General features: G+C 40.3%; 1 protein-coding gene across 1 annotated transcript in view; it reads left to right on the top strand.

The window, feature by feature from the left end:
* Positions 1-5,038, top strand: part of CEP126 (centrosomal protein 126) — a 44,893-nt gene extending 39,855 nt beyond the window's left edge. The window contains exons 8-10 of the mRNA XM_086616298.1: positions 372-581; positions 2,842-2,906; positions 4,931-5,038. Coding sequence (XP_086472424.1) covers positions 372-581; positions 2,842-2,906; positions 4,931-5,038 — 383 coding nt within the window. The remainder of the gene's footprint in view (positions 1-371; positions 582-2,841; positions 2,907-4,930) is intronic.
* Positions 5,039-15,193: the final 10,155 nt, after the last annotated feature.

Here is a 15,193-nt window from a genome sequence, read left to right as displayed (position 1 = left end):
GATATTGATGGTTTTGTAAAGGCATTGCAACATACAGTCGAGTTTCATTCCATCCCTGTCTGCATTTGACTGTGTGATAGCTGTATGTGTCGTGCATAACTGCGTGGCAGGGACAGGTATTGCTTGCTGCCATTATATATTTCCGAAGTCAGTAGAACTTGCTCTGGTGCCAGTTGTAAGACACATTAGTGATCTTAATTATGTCGTTTTCTAACATATCATGCTTCGTGACTTTGCCACTTTTTTTAACTTTTAATGTGAATTTTGTGTATGTTTTGTGTCTGTATACAGACTTACAGTAATGAAAGCAAGCAGCATATTTAAATGTCATGAGCTCTTCTTATTTGAAGTCACCCCTGTAATCTCTTCAGTTTCAGACAGCACTGTTCAGTTTCTTATGGCAGAAAAACTAGCAAGTACACCCCTTGCAGAAGATGCAATCCTGGCAGCTATGGAAAGTGTGCAACCAGCCAGACAGCCCTTCCTGCTTAACAGGGCTCCGTGTCCAGGCATGAGTGCACTTTCAATAGAAGAACAGAAGATTTTCCAGTCTCTTGAACGCCTTAATCAAAGGCTACAAAGTAAGTTTGATAATAAATAGGATCCTACATCGAGTGATTAAGTAACCTTGTATTTTGTTGTCATGGATTAATTTGAATTAAAAACATGAATCCTGCGATAGAAATATGTTTCTTCTTATTTTCTTCTTATTATTCTTTACTAAATGTAGCAAACAGATCAAAATCCTGAAACCTTTCTTATAGTCAATGAAATTAATTTCAAATAATGACGACTTTGCCTTGGTCAAAAAATAATTGAAAATATGACTGCAGGAAACCTTCAGAAGCTGTCTCAGTCCAACAGTAGCTGCTATTTTTGCACATGTAACCTTTTATAATGAATGCCTTTTCATTTCATTTCTTCTGGTCTTTTAGGATGTTCCTCTTCTCCATGAATTCTTAAAGATCACAAACACGGTTCTGAGATAGGTGCAGCTGAATCTGAATGTTTATGTGAATATCACTCGCGCAACCATTTTAACAATCCCAAACTTACCCGAGCGTTCTCTAACCTGACCTCTTCTATGCCAGGCTGAGTTCTTACCTGCTTTGTATGGGTGCTTTTCATGTGAGCTGTCCCGTCACAGCTGACATTTTATTGAAGACTGTTGGGAAAAAGTCTGTACTCGTTCTTGACAATTTTTTCTCTCGAATGATTAGTAAGCCAACACTTTCATTCATCATCCTGTTCTAACATACTCATAGAACAAACTTACTTTTTGGGTCTCTTGCTACTGTATCTAGTGGTTCATATTTGCTTTGACCTACATGATCATAGAGGTCTGTCATAAAAATTCTCATTAGTTTGACATCGTTTCTGCATTTTGTGTGCTCCATCCTGTGTTTGAAATCAACGGGGACCTTGTGCTTTAATCCGCGTGGTCTCTCCACTGGCTGCCTGGCTTTCCGTATCATTGGAGTAACTTCTGCTTGCCATTTTTGCTGTTTATGGAACTGCCAGCTCTTCTGAATTTTATGTTTTCCTTGGACTTTTTCATATAAAACTTTACATGCCAATTATTTGAGATTATAAGAGTCTGCTTTCTTGAAGTCCATTGATTTTATTTTACTATTCTACTTCTTTTCCTTGTGGACTGCACCATTTCATGGTCAGGTTACCCACATTTACCTCCCTGCTGACTGGAATCAGACTAAACCAAGGCTTATTAAGCTCCTGCACACTATCCATATGTTTCTCCATCAAATGGTGGATTACTTGACTTTGAGGAAAAAGGCTTCAGTTTCCTGTAAACTGCAACAGCAGAAGAAAAAATTTTTGCAACTGCTTAGAAACTTTCTGCAGCTGTAGCTTACAATTCCTGCTCCCATCAAACAGTGGTTCAGAATTTCATTATATCATACCTCACGGTTATTGCTTCCAGGCAAATGGAAGTGAAGGATTCTGTCTTTTGTCAGCGAGGAGTTTTAGTATGATGTGCTTAGGTTAAGAAAGCATATATGAAAAAGAAATACAAGAAAATAGAAAATAAATTGCTGTATAAATAACAGAGAAATAAACAGAAGCAAAGGTAAATGCAGCAAAGGAGCTGGGAGCAAGAAAACTGAAGTCTGCGAAGTGTGAAAAGGAAAACTATGAAAACTACATGAGGAATACGACAGAAACAATGAAAGAGTCATAGGAGTTAACTGATTGTAAATGAAGTAACTGTGAAAAAGAATATAATATATATATGTATCTTGCCTAATTAATTAGCATGCCTAATTATTTGTGGATTAAAATTGTTAATAAGAAGCTGTGAAATTTTACAGGTAGACTTATAGGACATGTAAGTATGTACCTGTAAGTAAGTAAGTAAAGTTTTGTAAGTACTTACATGCCATGTAAGTACTTTTTTTTTTTTAAACCACAACCTTTCTGAACCTCTTTTTTCGGCTTTGCTTTCACATGTCACCAGATTAAGTGACTAAAACTGTGTACCTCCATAGCAGTCTTTTTCATGAATAACAGTTAGTCACTAACCAATCTAAGTCTGGAATTTTTGTTGCCAGCTTAGAGTAGCTGGCATTCTTTTCTCTAGCTTTAGATTTAATTATTGACACTAAATTTTTTGTTCAGATAATAGTATCTAGCTGCAAATTTTAAAAATACAGATATGGCATATACTTCAGCAGCTTTTGGTAGGGGGAAAAAAGAGCAGTACTATTAAACTAGATTTCCACAATATTGGGAAGTTTTGTGTTGAATATTTAGCTGTGAATCATATTTGTTGTAGTATTTGGTTTGCATAATATTTATGATACACTTTTATGCTGTTTTCAGCTGTTCAAGAAGCCATTACCAGAAACCCATCTGCTTCAAATGTTTTGCAGATAATCACCCCTTTAGTAAGTACTTAATTGAAATATGTTCAGCTTTAATTCTTACAAACTGACCTTATGGCTTATTTTATAGTAAAAATATAATGAAAATATTTACATCAATCTGTTCAACTGGCTTGCCAGATTTTCAGATTTCAATTTATGTAAAAAGAAATACACAAATGAACTTTATAGTACTCTGAACAGGCTTTAACAGTTTATGCCAGGCTGCCTCATCCTCTGGCTTCATTTTCCTTTTGGAAGCTGAAGACACTTGCAAAGTCCAGGAAGTTCCGAGAACTTTTAAGGAACAGTAATTTAGCAGGGTACATTTGAACTATATATATACCTCATAATTAATTTCTATTTCTTAATAACATAGAGATGAAAGGGGAGATGAGGCATGGTAGTGCATAAAATAATTGGTAATAAAATGAATGAATTCTTACGTTGACCTGCAGATATGCCATGTTCTGTAAGTGACAGGTATTACCATTTTTCAGTAAGTGTTTGCATTTTGTTTCATATATTCTAGATCTTGTCATTTTGAAATAAAAATAATCATGATACCTGGAATATAAAGAACCGAATACACAGATGTGTGTGTGAAGTACAAATTTTACATGTTCAATTTGTAATGCAGGAGTTAGTATTTATAATTCTATATTATCAGTCTCCTCCTTTATTACATATTTGTAATGGGGGAAAAATACAGACAGATGACTGTATATTTCACGTATTTTATATACTTTCATATATTTCATATACTGTACTGGATAAACTGTTACCAAAAATGTTAGAGAAAATACTCTTCATTCAGAAGGCTTTTACCACTTATTGAGTTTGAGTCTGAAAAACCCCAGAAAGTATCCAGGCTCCCAAATTCAAAGTGATTGCTGGTTTTGGAGTGGGACTGTGAAAAGTACACAGAGCTAATCGTTACCACTTTTCTTGTGAATCCTAGTAATAGGTGTGACTTGGAACATCAGCTTCCTGTCTTCTGCTTCCTGTCTTAAAAATTTAATTCTGTATGGCTAAACAGCTTGCAGATTTTGTATTTTTCAGCAATTAATGTAGCATAGCAACCTTTATTGGATTTAACTGTGTTTTACTAAAGCATTTTTGAGCTTGTATATTTTCTGGGGGCTTTCTTTATAGCCTGTCTTGCCTAAAAAAAAAAAAAAACAACAACCCACACCTAAAATCTTGTTCCCACCACCAATGTATTTTCCTGGCTTTCAGTAGTCAGACTTCTTGGCTGGCTGGTCTGTGACAAAGCTTTCTCCTACTAATTTTTCATCTATGAGACTTTTTGTTTCATGAATAACACTAGACATTACTCAGGCTGTCCAGTCTCTGGAACTGTAAGTTCTCTGATGGACATTTAAGATTCCTCTTTCCCTACAAGTATCACTTGGAACAGGTTGCCCAGAGAAGTTGTGGATGCCCCATCCCTGGAAGTGTTCAAGGCCAGGTTGGATGAGGCTTCGAGCAACCTGGTGTAGTGGAGGGTGTCCCTGCCCATGGCAGGGGGGTTGGAACTAGATGATCTTTAAGGTCCCTTCCAACCCTAACCATTCCATGATTCTATGATTCTAAGTATATACTTCAGCATTTAAACAGGTATCCAGCTGTAGATATATTCAGATCTCAGACACTGGCTTGGAATACTTCTTGATGAGAAGAGGGAACAACATTCATACAAGTTCCCAGCTACAGAAAAAGTAGAGATGACTGAGATTTCATCAAATCTTCTGCCATGAGAAGTGACAGGATTTTAAATTTTTACTTCACCAAGAGAACAACCTGCTTCAGGTCTCCTAGTTTCAGAGCATCCAAATAAAGTACAGATATTCACTCACTAATTCATGTGAATGATATTGTACCCTGTAATACCAACCTCTAAATCCAGATAAAGATGCACAGTTGTTTATATAATGGAAAACAGATCACACAATATCATCAAATGGTGTTTCTTGAATGTTACACTATGCATAATCAAGTTTCTGTTTACATACATGTTTATCTCATTATTCCTCATTTTGTTATAGGGTATTCAGCAATGTATGTCCTCCCCTTTGGAGAACACTACAGTAGCCTCACAGCAGTACCGGAATGCCCCAGATAGCAATCCATTGCAATTGTGCGGGAGATGCTGACGTTATCTGCTCCGGGATATTGCAGCTTTATGAACTTTATATGTGATGTGTATACTATTTGACACTAGAAAATTAGCAACAAAATAAAGATGAAAGCAATAGCTCAAATAATGAACGTCAATTGACTGGTAAGCATTTTTAGGATAATAAGTCTATTTTCTTGTGCATTGCACTGTAAAATTTAAAAAGTGAAAATATTTCACATTAAAAATGTGTTTGTGTTAGATGTGTAAATTTCCTGTACCCATAATTAAAGTGAAAGGAAAACAAACGTTTTGCTACTTAGATTAGGTGTGAACCACTTCCCCCACTTCTTGGGTTTTTAAGATTCACTAGTAGATTCTATTACAATTGTAAAATATGTATTTTAAAAGTGATTTGATTATCAGTAAATAATACATGGAGTTACACTTTCTATCTTTATATTGGTGGCTGTATTACAAATTACTGCAGACTTTATGTTGCTCTTATTCAGCAGCTACATCTGATGGCTCTAAAACCGACTGTGCTCCCAACATCGTACTTCTCCTGCAGGTCTTGTTCAGTTTGTTGGAGATTCCTGTTCTCCAGATTTTCCCAACAATGTTTATCAATACTTGCACTTAAAGAGCAATTCTTCCTCAGCTCCTCATGTAAAGAACCCCAGGCCAAAACTGTCAGGAGACTAGAAAGAAAGGTGCTTTGAAAGGAAACTGTACAGCTGTTGGTACGTAGATGTACTTTCACTGAAGCACCTAGGGAAACCTCTCTACATCAGTGTTAGCTTTAGGCTAAAACAATTGTTCTTGAAACACAAAACCATAAGTACCCAGATAGCTCATCAGCAAAAGCTGGTTTTTGGTTTTCCTGATTGGCTTTACCTTTGAAATCCATATTACAGAATCTCTACATAAAAGAAAGCAAAGTGGGGACAACAGGCCTGGAGATGAGGACTCCATTCCTGTGTTTAAGGTACCCAGATGGAGCCAAAGATTAATATATTCTGCATAAGGGCATATATAGTTTAAGAACATGTCCAAGTGTCTTTCTGCAGAGATAGATGCACTTGCAGTTGTCTTTCCGAGTGTTTATTTTGGAGAGACAGCTAGGTTTTGGCAGTCTTGGATTGGCAGATTATACATTGGTCCCTCAACTTTAAATTCGTCTGTAGCATGACAGATTTGACATGTTTGGTGAAAAACCTGTCTGCATTGTTATGTCAGTTCCAGATGAAAGGGCTTTTCTTAGTTAATTAGCATGATACCTAAATCTATGGAGTTAGTTATTGCTGAGGAGTGGTAACTTTGTAACTTCCCCGCTTTTCCTTTTCCTCTGCTGTTCCTGTGTGAAGTAAACAAGCTGTAAAAGGTATATACAATGCACAGAATGTCAACAAATCTCAGCTGATAATTAGCTGCAAGAATTAATAAAAACAGTTTACTAAATCCCTGGATTTTTAACTCCATATTAAATGCCTGAATTTCTGTTTGTAGCTATACAGTAAGAACTGTGGGGTTAGTCTGGGGACTTAAGCATTACTGTATTTCCATCAGAGATGCCCCTGAATCCCACACAGTGTTATTCCTAGTCTTTCTTAAAGTGTATAGGAGCTCAGAAAAGTTGTATCTCAGGAGCGGGCTCAGTGCTGTACCAGTCCAACCATGGGAACGTGCACCCAGAGGGAGATGGGCATTTCTCTGAATAGAATGCATCTTCCCAAAAGAAGCAACCAAATTATTACTTGGTAAAAGCGTTTTTAACATGTTGTTATTTCCCATCATACCATGATCATCTTACTATTATCTTTAGTAAGTGCTGTCATTGCTTAGGAGGGAAGCAGCCTATGGAAAGGAGAGATGAGGAAAATGTGCCCATAATAACAATGGACAGTTTCTCAGGGGATTGGAGCTACCTGCTGGTGTGTGATGTCAGCCAAGATTAAGGCAAGCTACATATGTAGTGAATAGTCAGGAACTGAAATTTTACAAAGGAGGTTTAAGGAAATATTAATTTTTTCGAAACAATATTTTGAAGAATGGAATAATGCTGCCTTTCTTCTCTAGCTAGGCAGTGCAGCATCTTTGGAGGAATAATCTGGTAAGCTCAAAGAGGCTGACTTCAGTCTGGAGCCTGTTAAGACAAATTGTATCTAAACATCAAAACTGCAGAAACTTGATGTTTTAGGATTGCTCTTGCCATCTGTCCTGACAGTGCTGCCAGAGGGGGGAAGGTATAGCTGCAGTTTTCACTTAAAGGATTCTGATGTGTGTCAGTACTTACGGGGTCTTCGGTGCTAAAATACGTGCAAAATTCCCAGCAAAAGGCATGTGTGTATCCTCAGAGCAAATGAACAAAGGCCTTCTGAGCTGGAACTCAAAACTGGTTTGCGCTGAAAATCCTGAGCCTTAACATCTCTGTTTGTATGCAGTACACTGCGACATTCCAGTATGGCGAGGATTTAATATTTAAATAGCGAGGGAGAGTTTCCCCACAGAGATTAAGAGAGGGGAAAGCAAATAATCCAAATACCAGAGGCCATAGATCAAAACTCACCCTGCTTGTCAGCAAGACAGAGCACCAGCTTAACCAGGTTTCTTCTCCTGTTAATCGGTTTAGGTGGCAAAAGCAAAGCCCATGAGTCAGCTTCCTCTATTAATTACATGGAGAGGGTTTTTTCAAAAACAGGTGCCTGCATTTAAGTTTCTAGGAAAACATTTTCAAATGGGTTATTTGATTTAGGGTTACAGGCTTCAACTCGAAGACAATGACTTTGTTTCCTTGATAACTTTGACTCTTAACAGTACTAGAGCGTAGTTTTTGTTTAGGTGTCTAAACAGCGTGACTCTCAGACATCAGGAATGTGCACTGCAAGAGTGGACCCAGAGGCAGCTGCTGGATTCCGAGTACTTGTGAAGAGCCAACAAGTTCTTTTGTTTCCATTAGTTGATGGGTTTTCTTCGATTGATGTTTCCAGGCTTTCCTATTCATCATGTAGAAATTTGGAACAATTTTTTTTTTTAATGGCTTAATCTTATTTTTCAAATATGAAGAAAAGTAACTATGTTAAAATCAACAAGCCTGGTTTAGACACGAGCATCTTAAAATTTGGGTACCTTCGATTTCTTTCAAAAATTCTTCATTCTGCCTACAAATTTGCTGCTTTTAAAAGAAATTAGTCCATATTCTTTCTACGATAGAATTTCAGTATGGAAAGAAAACCCGAAAACCAGGTTAAAATTATGGTTTCTGATACAAGCCTAAATGCAAAAACCCCACAAAGCTTCTTTAAATATGCACCTATGTGCCTGCCAAAGGTCTGCTTTCTCCTCCATCTCCTATGCTGCAGCCTCCAATGCCAGCAAGAATATTATCTACCTCTACATTTGGGAGAGCACCACAGACTAATAGCCACCACCCACAGCACGTGCAGCTAGGTCGTAGAGTGTCAAGAGGCAATGGTCTCCTGATCAGACTGGAAAGGGCTCCTGCCTGCTGTTGGCACTGGACGCAGTGGTGACAGTCATGAAGGTGCTGTGGATGTGATGGGTAGGTGAAGCTGCAGCCACATGGGGACTATGCCATGTCCTCAGTGCTGGTGGGAATAAGCAGGAAGACAGGGCCTTGCTGGGCTGCACTTGGAGCTGCCACAGCAGTCCAGGGTTTCTTAACAAGACTCTGATTCTCCATCCTCTTCTGGAGCGTTCTACCAGCCAGGGACAGCAGGGAGCAGGGTCCTTGCCTGTGCTGGTTGATGAAGTCTTGGTGGTGGCAAAAACTGCAGTGGTAATGGGAGGGAAGAGGGGAACTAGGAGAGGCCAGAGACCTCCCTCCTCCAGCCACTGTTCCTGGCCAATTTGCTTTCATGGGGAAAGAATATTTTCTGTAGCTACCAGATTCACAGGATAACAATGATAAAGCTCCTGCTGTGGAGGAGAACCTGACTGATGCTGTTGAATTCTGCAGACAAAACAGGAATGACAATGCACATCAGAAAAGAAATCAGCAAAATATGGGCAGCGTGAATACAAGGAGCGACATCTAAAACGTGGCTGTTGGTTTGTGGGAATAATGAGACTCACTTGTCATCAAATACACTGAAACACTTAAATCTGCTCGATCAAGTAGACAGGAAGCTCCATATTCTTTAATCATCCTCATCATAATATTCGTAATAGTCTGGCTCATAATGACTCCTGCTCTAACTGCATTGCTTTTATAAGAGAGAATTCACCCAGAGTTAATTTGACCCCATATAACTAGAGATGACTCCACAATGTTTTTAGAATTATATTTCAAATCGTAGCCGCAGGATTCTTTCAATCCTGAATATAAACCCCAAGCCAGCAACAATGGTGGCAATGATCCAGGTGACAGAAGTGGCTGTGGGTGACACGAATCTACATGTAAAGTCTCCGTTATTGTATATATTAACTTTGTGTTGGTTTTGAGAAGGAAGGAATTGTTCAACACTTTTCTTTAATCTGTATCCAATAGTTCATGCTCTTTCAGAATGGCAGAAAAAGAAAAAGAAAAGAAGATGGAGAAGAAAAAGAAGAAGAAAGAAAAAGAAAAAAGAAAAAAGAAAAAACGAAAAAGAAAAAAGAAAAAAAATAAAGAGAAAGGAAAAAGAAAAAGAAGAAATGGAGAGGAGAGGAGAGGAGAGGAGAGGAGAGGAGAGGAGAGGAGAGGAGAGGAGAGGAGAGGAGAGGAGAGGAGAGGAGAGGAGAGGAGAGGAGAGGAGAGGAGAGGAGAGGAGAGGAGAGGAGAGGAGAGGAGAGGAGAGGAGAAAAACCACTTTCCTATGCCTTTTGTCCAATTTTCAGAAATGTCTTTTCATATTTAATCGTTCCTACTGGTGCTGGGATGAGACTCTCAAAAATGCTGAATCTGTTTAAGGTTGTGCCATCATGCAGTTAGGTAAAAATGCCGGTTGAATGGACCATTGTCTGTCATTTGATGGTCATTGAAGAACTGTGGCATTAAGCAAACTGAAATAAATGGAAACATTTCTTTCTAAAGAAGGAAATGCTCCTGAAATACTTCATATTCAGCAAAGAGTTTTGATCAAAGAAAAAAAATCACTGAAGCTGAAATATTTCTGGTTTAATATATTTAAAAGTCTGACATTTCACTTCAATATAAGGTTTTGAGACTAAATTTAGGTCAGATTAGTTGAAAGCTATGTGAAATGTTTCGTTTCAGGTCTGTTTACATATTTTGGTAATTTCTTGCCACTGGAGATTATTTCCCTTTCTGATTTCTCAGTTTGGCCATCTAATAAAGAGCAAAAATTATTGGCATGATCTATTCAAGAGGTCTGAACTCTGTTCTCAGCCGTAGGCAAAGAGTTTGGCACTAGTGAACATGGCCTTCAGAGACCGTATGTTCAGTTTGCTGGAGTTATTTTCTCTTACTCACGTTGCAACACTGATCTCTTGTGTTTTCTGGCCAGCCCATGCCCATGGTCTTCTTTGGAGAACAGAGCTGTACAGCAGTGCTTTGCACAGCTGCTGTGGCAGTACCAACACAGGCGTTCCCGGTTGTTGAGAACAGCCCAGGGAGGTTTCAGCTACCAGGGATGTGGGGGGAAGGAAGAGCATTTACACGTATCTTACATGATATTGCTCTTAGCAGCCGACAGAACCAGGGAGACAGACTACGGGTTGCTAAGGGTGAACCTCTTTCCCTTCCTGGAGAGCCTTCCCACAGGCTGAGTCCTACCAAAACCAAAAGGTGACTTGGCTGAGCAGAAAGACTGTACGTTTAGGTTAAGTGTATAATGGCTGACGTTTGGTAGAGCTGAAGAGTGAATTGAAGAGGGATTTCCAAGGCAGCTCCTAAGCCAGTAACAAACACAGTAAGTCTTTCCCCTTTTTCTTAGATTGTTAGAAAGCTGGATGAAAATGTGAAAGCAATTTTGTCTCAAAATTACTGCACCACCTGCACCCTGTGATTAAGTCCTTGGCTGGCTGAGATGGTTGGAAGGGATCTGCTTTCTGAAGCAAAATGGGCTGTACAGTCTTGTGGGACAGCAGAGGCCTTGCGCACACAATGTGCCTTTGTAGGCACAACTAAACCTTCCAATTCAATGATCTTATTGCACATATGTGTGTTTGTTTTCTAGGGGGATGGACACACACAGGGCATATGGAAACAAATTCTTAATCCTTAGTAATTAGCACTGCTTCTGAGAGTGGTAGACATCACAACTTTTTTCTTTTGTTTTTAGATTCAGGATGTGGCACGCTACAATGGATGCTTCTGCGTTGCTACAAAAATACCTCGCTGCAAGGGGCGGGGGGGGGTGTCTTCATTTGGGGAGGGGGTGTAGACCAAATATGGCTCAATCCTGTTTGATAGCTCTCTCGTAAATGAAATGATGACAATCCTCTTGTGACTAGGAAACATTCCAGAGCCGGGGTGTAGGGTTACACAATGGTACAGTGTCTTGCCCCTGATTTATAATTTGAGAAGCAGATTGCGTTCAGACAGAATGTGAGCTGAACAATGAGGGTTCTAGTCCTGATCTCATTAACAGAGATTTATACCAAGAGGCTATTGTCTCTTGTTCTTTTGGTTTGCCATGCCAGCAAACATTCATAAAGTTATTTAAAAAAGAAAGCTTCTGTCACACACTTAGGTCAGAAAGTTCTCAGGAAAATAGCTAGTCAAATACAGAGTAGTTTCAATCTGCACTTACTATGGCTTGTGTTTCTGGACTTAATAAGTCTCAGAGAGATTACTGGACCAAACGTCACGCTCAAGCTTATTACATGTAAAGATTTGTGGAGACACGGCTTAAAATGCCTTTTTACATATTTATGTTTGTTCACGGTTGAGTCACTCTAAGATAGCTTATTATTTGCAAATCATACATAATCACTGAAAGAATGTTCTTCCAGCACAGAACCATTAGTAGTGGAATAACAATAATATCCCAAGAGCTGCTTTCCCTCCTGCTGCCCCCAGAGCCTCCGTGCTAAATGGAAGGTCATAAAGACATGGCCTTGAACCTTCTCTTCACTGCCAGTCGAGCAGTCCTTGGCCACGCGGAGGAGGATGCACATTACGTTAACTAATGTTTCAGCAATGCTGCCAGGCGATTTGGCCTGACCACCAGTAAAAAGAAAATGGGCATCCTTTTCCAGTCTCACCGTGCTAGAGAACAGCCTGGCCCAGCCGCGCGTGTTGACAAGGCAGCTCTGAAGCCTGCAGACCAATTCCGCGACCTCAGCGGGAGGCTGTCTCGGAGCGCCACGGCAAGAGATGAAGTCACACACACATGGCACGGCAAAATCCAGCACGGCTCTTAGGAGATTAAAGGACAGTGTATCTGGAATACAGGAGGCATCTGGCTTCAAAGTAAGCAAGTGCCACCCAGCTGTCATCACCACTTTTTCATACTCCTGTGAAACATGGGCAGTTTGTCATTATCAAGGCACATGACTTCCCAATTCCACCTGCCATGATTTTTGTGCTGTTGCTGGTATAAATAATCACACAGTGCAATCAGCCCATTATTCCCAGTCCTGTCACATGTGGAGTGCTGTAGTAACACTCCCGCAAGCTGTGTTCTCCCGGGCAGCTGATGCACGTCAGATGAGAGGCCACTCCAACCCGAACTCAATGGCCGGTTTACATACACTAAACAGCTGAGAGTAGGTGAGGAGACAGGGCAGCAGCAAAATGTCAGGCAAACCTTCAGATGGTGGCCAGCTCCGTATCATGGAAACCTGCTGCTAAAAAGCATCTGCTGTTGCAGAGAACCCGCACCAGCCACATCGCACATAGAAAGAAAGAGAGTAACACGCTGCGGCGCAGGGGCGTGGGGGAAGGTGGGTGTTGTGCAGATGGACAGCGATGTTTTGGTATGTGCAATTCGTGCTGTGAGAATAGGATGCATTTCTCCTCAGGGAAGGTACAACTGCTGAGTCTTTGCATGCTGATCATGAGACCATCCCTACATGCTGCTGTGGGACTGTACCTAGGCCTTCCTTTTGGTCTCTGCCTGAACTCCTAGTAAAGACTAAAAGAAGTAACGCGACGTTGTGATAGGACAAGGGGTAATGGTTTTAAAATAGAGGGAGGTAGATTCAGATTGGATATTAGGAAAAAATTTTTTACCATGAGAGTTGTAGAACACTGGAACAGGTTGCCCAGAGAGGTGGTGGATGCTCCATCCCTGGAGACGTTCAAGGCCAGGTTGGACGAGGCCCTGAGCAACCTGATCTAGTTGGAGATATCCCTGTTCCTTGCAGGGGGGTTGGACTAGATGACCTTTGAAGGTCCCTTCCAGCCCTAACCATTCTATGATTCTGTGACATCCTCTCAATCAGCTCCTGGCCTCACTGCTATAGAAGAGAGTTGCAGAGTACATTTAACTTGCATTTTTAAAAACAGATTTTGAAATGGATTCAGGTTCTCTCAGTTTCATATCAGGTACCTTTGCTCTCTGGTGAGCCTGGGGAAATAAGAACATCTTGCTCACTTTTTCTGTGCTAGTCAGTGTTTTGCAAGCTTTTTCCAGAAGAGTTCAGACTGCGCTGCAATAGCAGCTTTTCTATCTTGCTAATGACTTGTCGCTGAATGCCAGACAGCCCAAATATGGAATAATTAGGATGGTAATGGATGACGTTTTCTAGGCAATATGTGAATGATAAGCTTTAACTAACTTTGGCAGTCTTTGGCTTAATCCGTACCTTTTTTCCTTTGGCAGAACGTTTGGTGTTAAGTGACAGAAAAATGTGAACTGTTCCTTCTTTATTTTCCCAAAATGTATTAGCTATTCTTTGTCTCCCACACTTCCCATAAATCTTATTTTCCATCAGGGAAGTTCTCCTTTACAAGTTTCCTATCCAAGTGCGATTGATTTCTAGCATTTCATGTTTCCTTTAGTATGAAGAGCTGCAAGAGACAATCCAGAGAGTTTGTTCTACTCCAGCTACTAAAGCTCTGACAAAGTGCAATGATCTGACAAGGCAATGCTCAAACCAATGGATCCTTTGCTAAATCTTTACAACCAAAAACGATTTTCAAGAGCCACCTGTGTTTCTCTCCTTAGAAAGCTCTCTCAGCACCATTCATGATTTTTTTTCACAGTACCTACAGCAGGATCACTCAGCCTTCCCTCAGAAAACTGCACTTTTCATGTTTCTAAGGACCCAGCCTCAGAGTGGGAAAAGCAGGGCTGGATTTATACAGGAGGACACTATGCAAAGGCTTCTGGCCTTATCTTTGGAATCACATGGTGGATTCTTAAATCATATTTTGTATTCACACACTCCATCAAAATAGTAAGAGCCACATCATTAGATCCACACACTTTGGTTTTGGAAAAGATAACTTGACAGAAAGGTTCCTATGGGCAAGAGCAAATCATTCTGGCAAACTCTCTGAGGGACTGCTCTGACCATTAGGCCCCTACACGCAAGGCAATAAGGCCACCTCCTCCACTCATTACTTTGCTCTGATGTGTGCTCCATGTTACCTGCATCTGTTAGGTATGATTTAAGGGTACCTCATTTTTTAGAGTACATATAGTCAAGGACATGTAGATTTGGCTCTTAAATGCCTTAGACCTGAGACTGATGCCCAGATAATCTGTTAACCTGAGGTAATGGCATTGCTCTGCATGGGCAGGAACATAACCTTGGGTATGGATTAAGCACTGGACCATTGTCCTGATCTTATTTATCCATTTAGATATGCACATATCATTCTGAAACTTCCCAGAGGTTAATATCCTTCAGAACTTCTAGTCACTCTGAGATATATACCAGTAATCATAGCAGTTGTGCTGTCTCATTATTTCAATGAATTAGGACAAAGAAGAGGAATATCAGAGACTTCTCAAACTTCACAGAGGTGACATCCTACTCTAATAAGCATACAGCTGTCTCCAGAGTCTTCCTTTGCCATGGTCCAACCCCAGTGCTGTTGAACCCCTATTAGGCCCTTTGCTCACAAGCTCTGATAACTCATGCTGGGCCACTTAAGGAGTCACAGCCCTCATCCGTCCATCCTCTCCATTTCCAGAGGTTTGCATCCCCATGGCTCAGCTCCACTTCACAGCCCAGAACACATCAGTTAACACCCAGGGCTGGGACCTGGGGCACCTCGGGGCTCTGATGCACAAGTCTCATCATGGGTAGCACTGGAAGTAAAACCACTTACACC

This window comes from Tauraco erythrolophus, chromosome 1 (genome assembly GCF_009769465.1).
Source record: "Tauraco erythrolophus isolate bTauEry1 chromosome 1, bTauEry1.pri, whole genome shotgun sequence".
In the NCBI taxonomy this organism is placed as follows: Eukaryota; Metazoa; Chordata; class Aves; order Musophagiformes; family Musophagidae; genus Tauraco; species Tauraco erythrolophus.
Note: the sequence above shows the minus strand (reverse complement) of the source record. Positions and strands in the feature narration are given on the sequence as shown.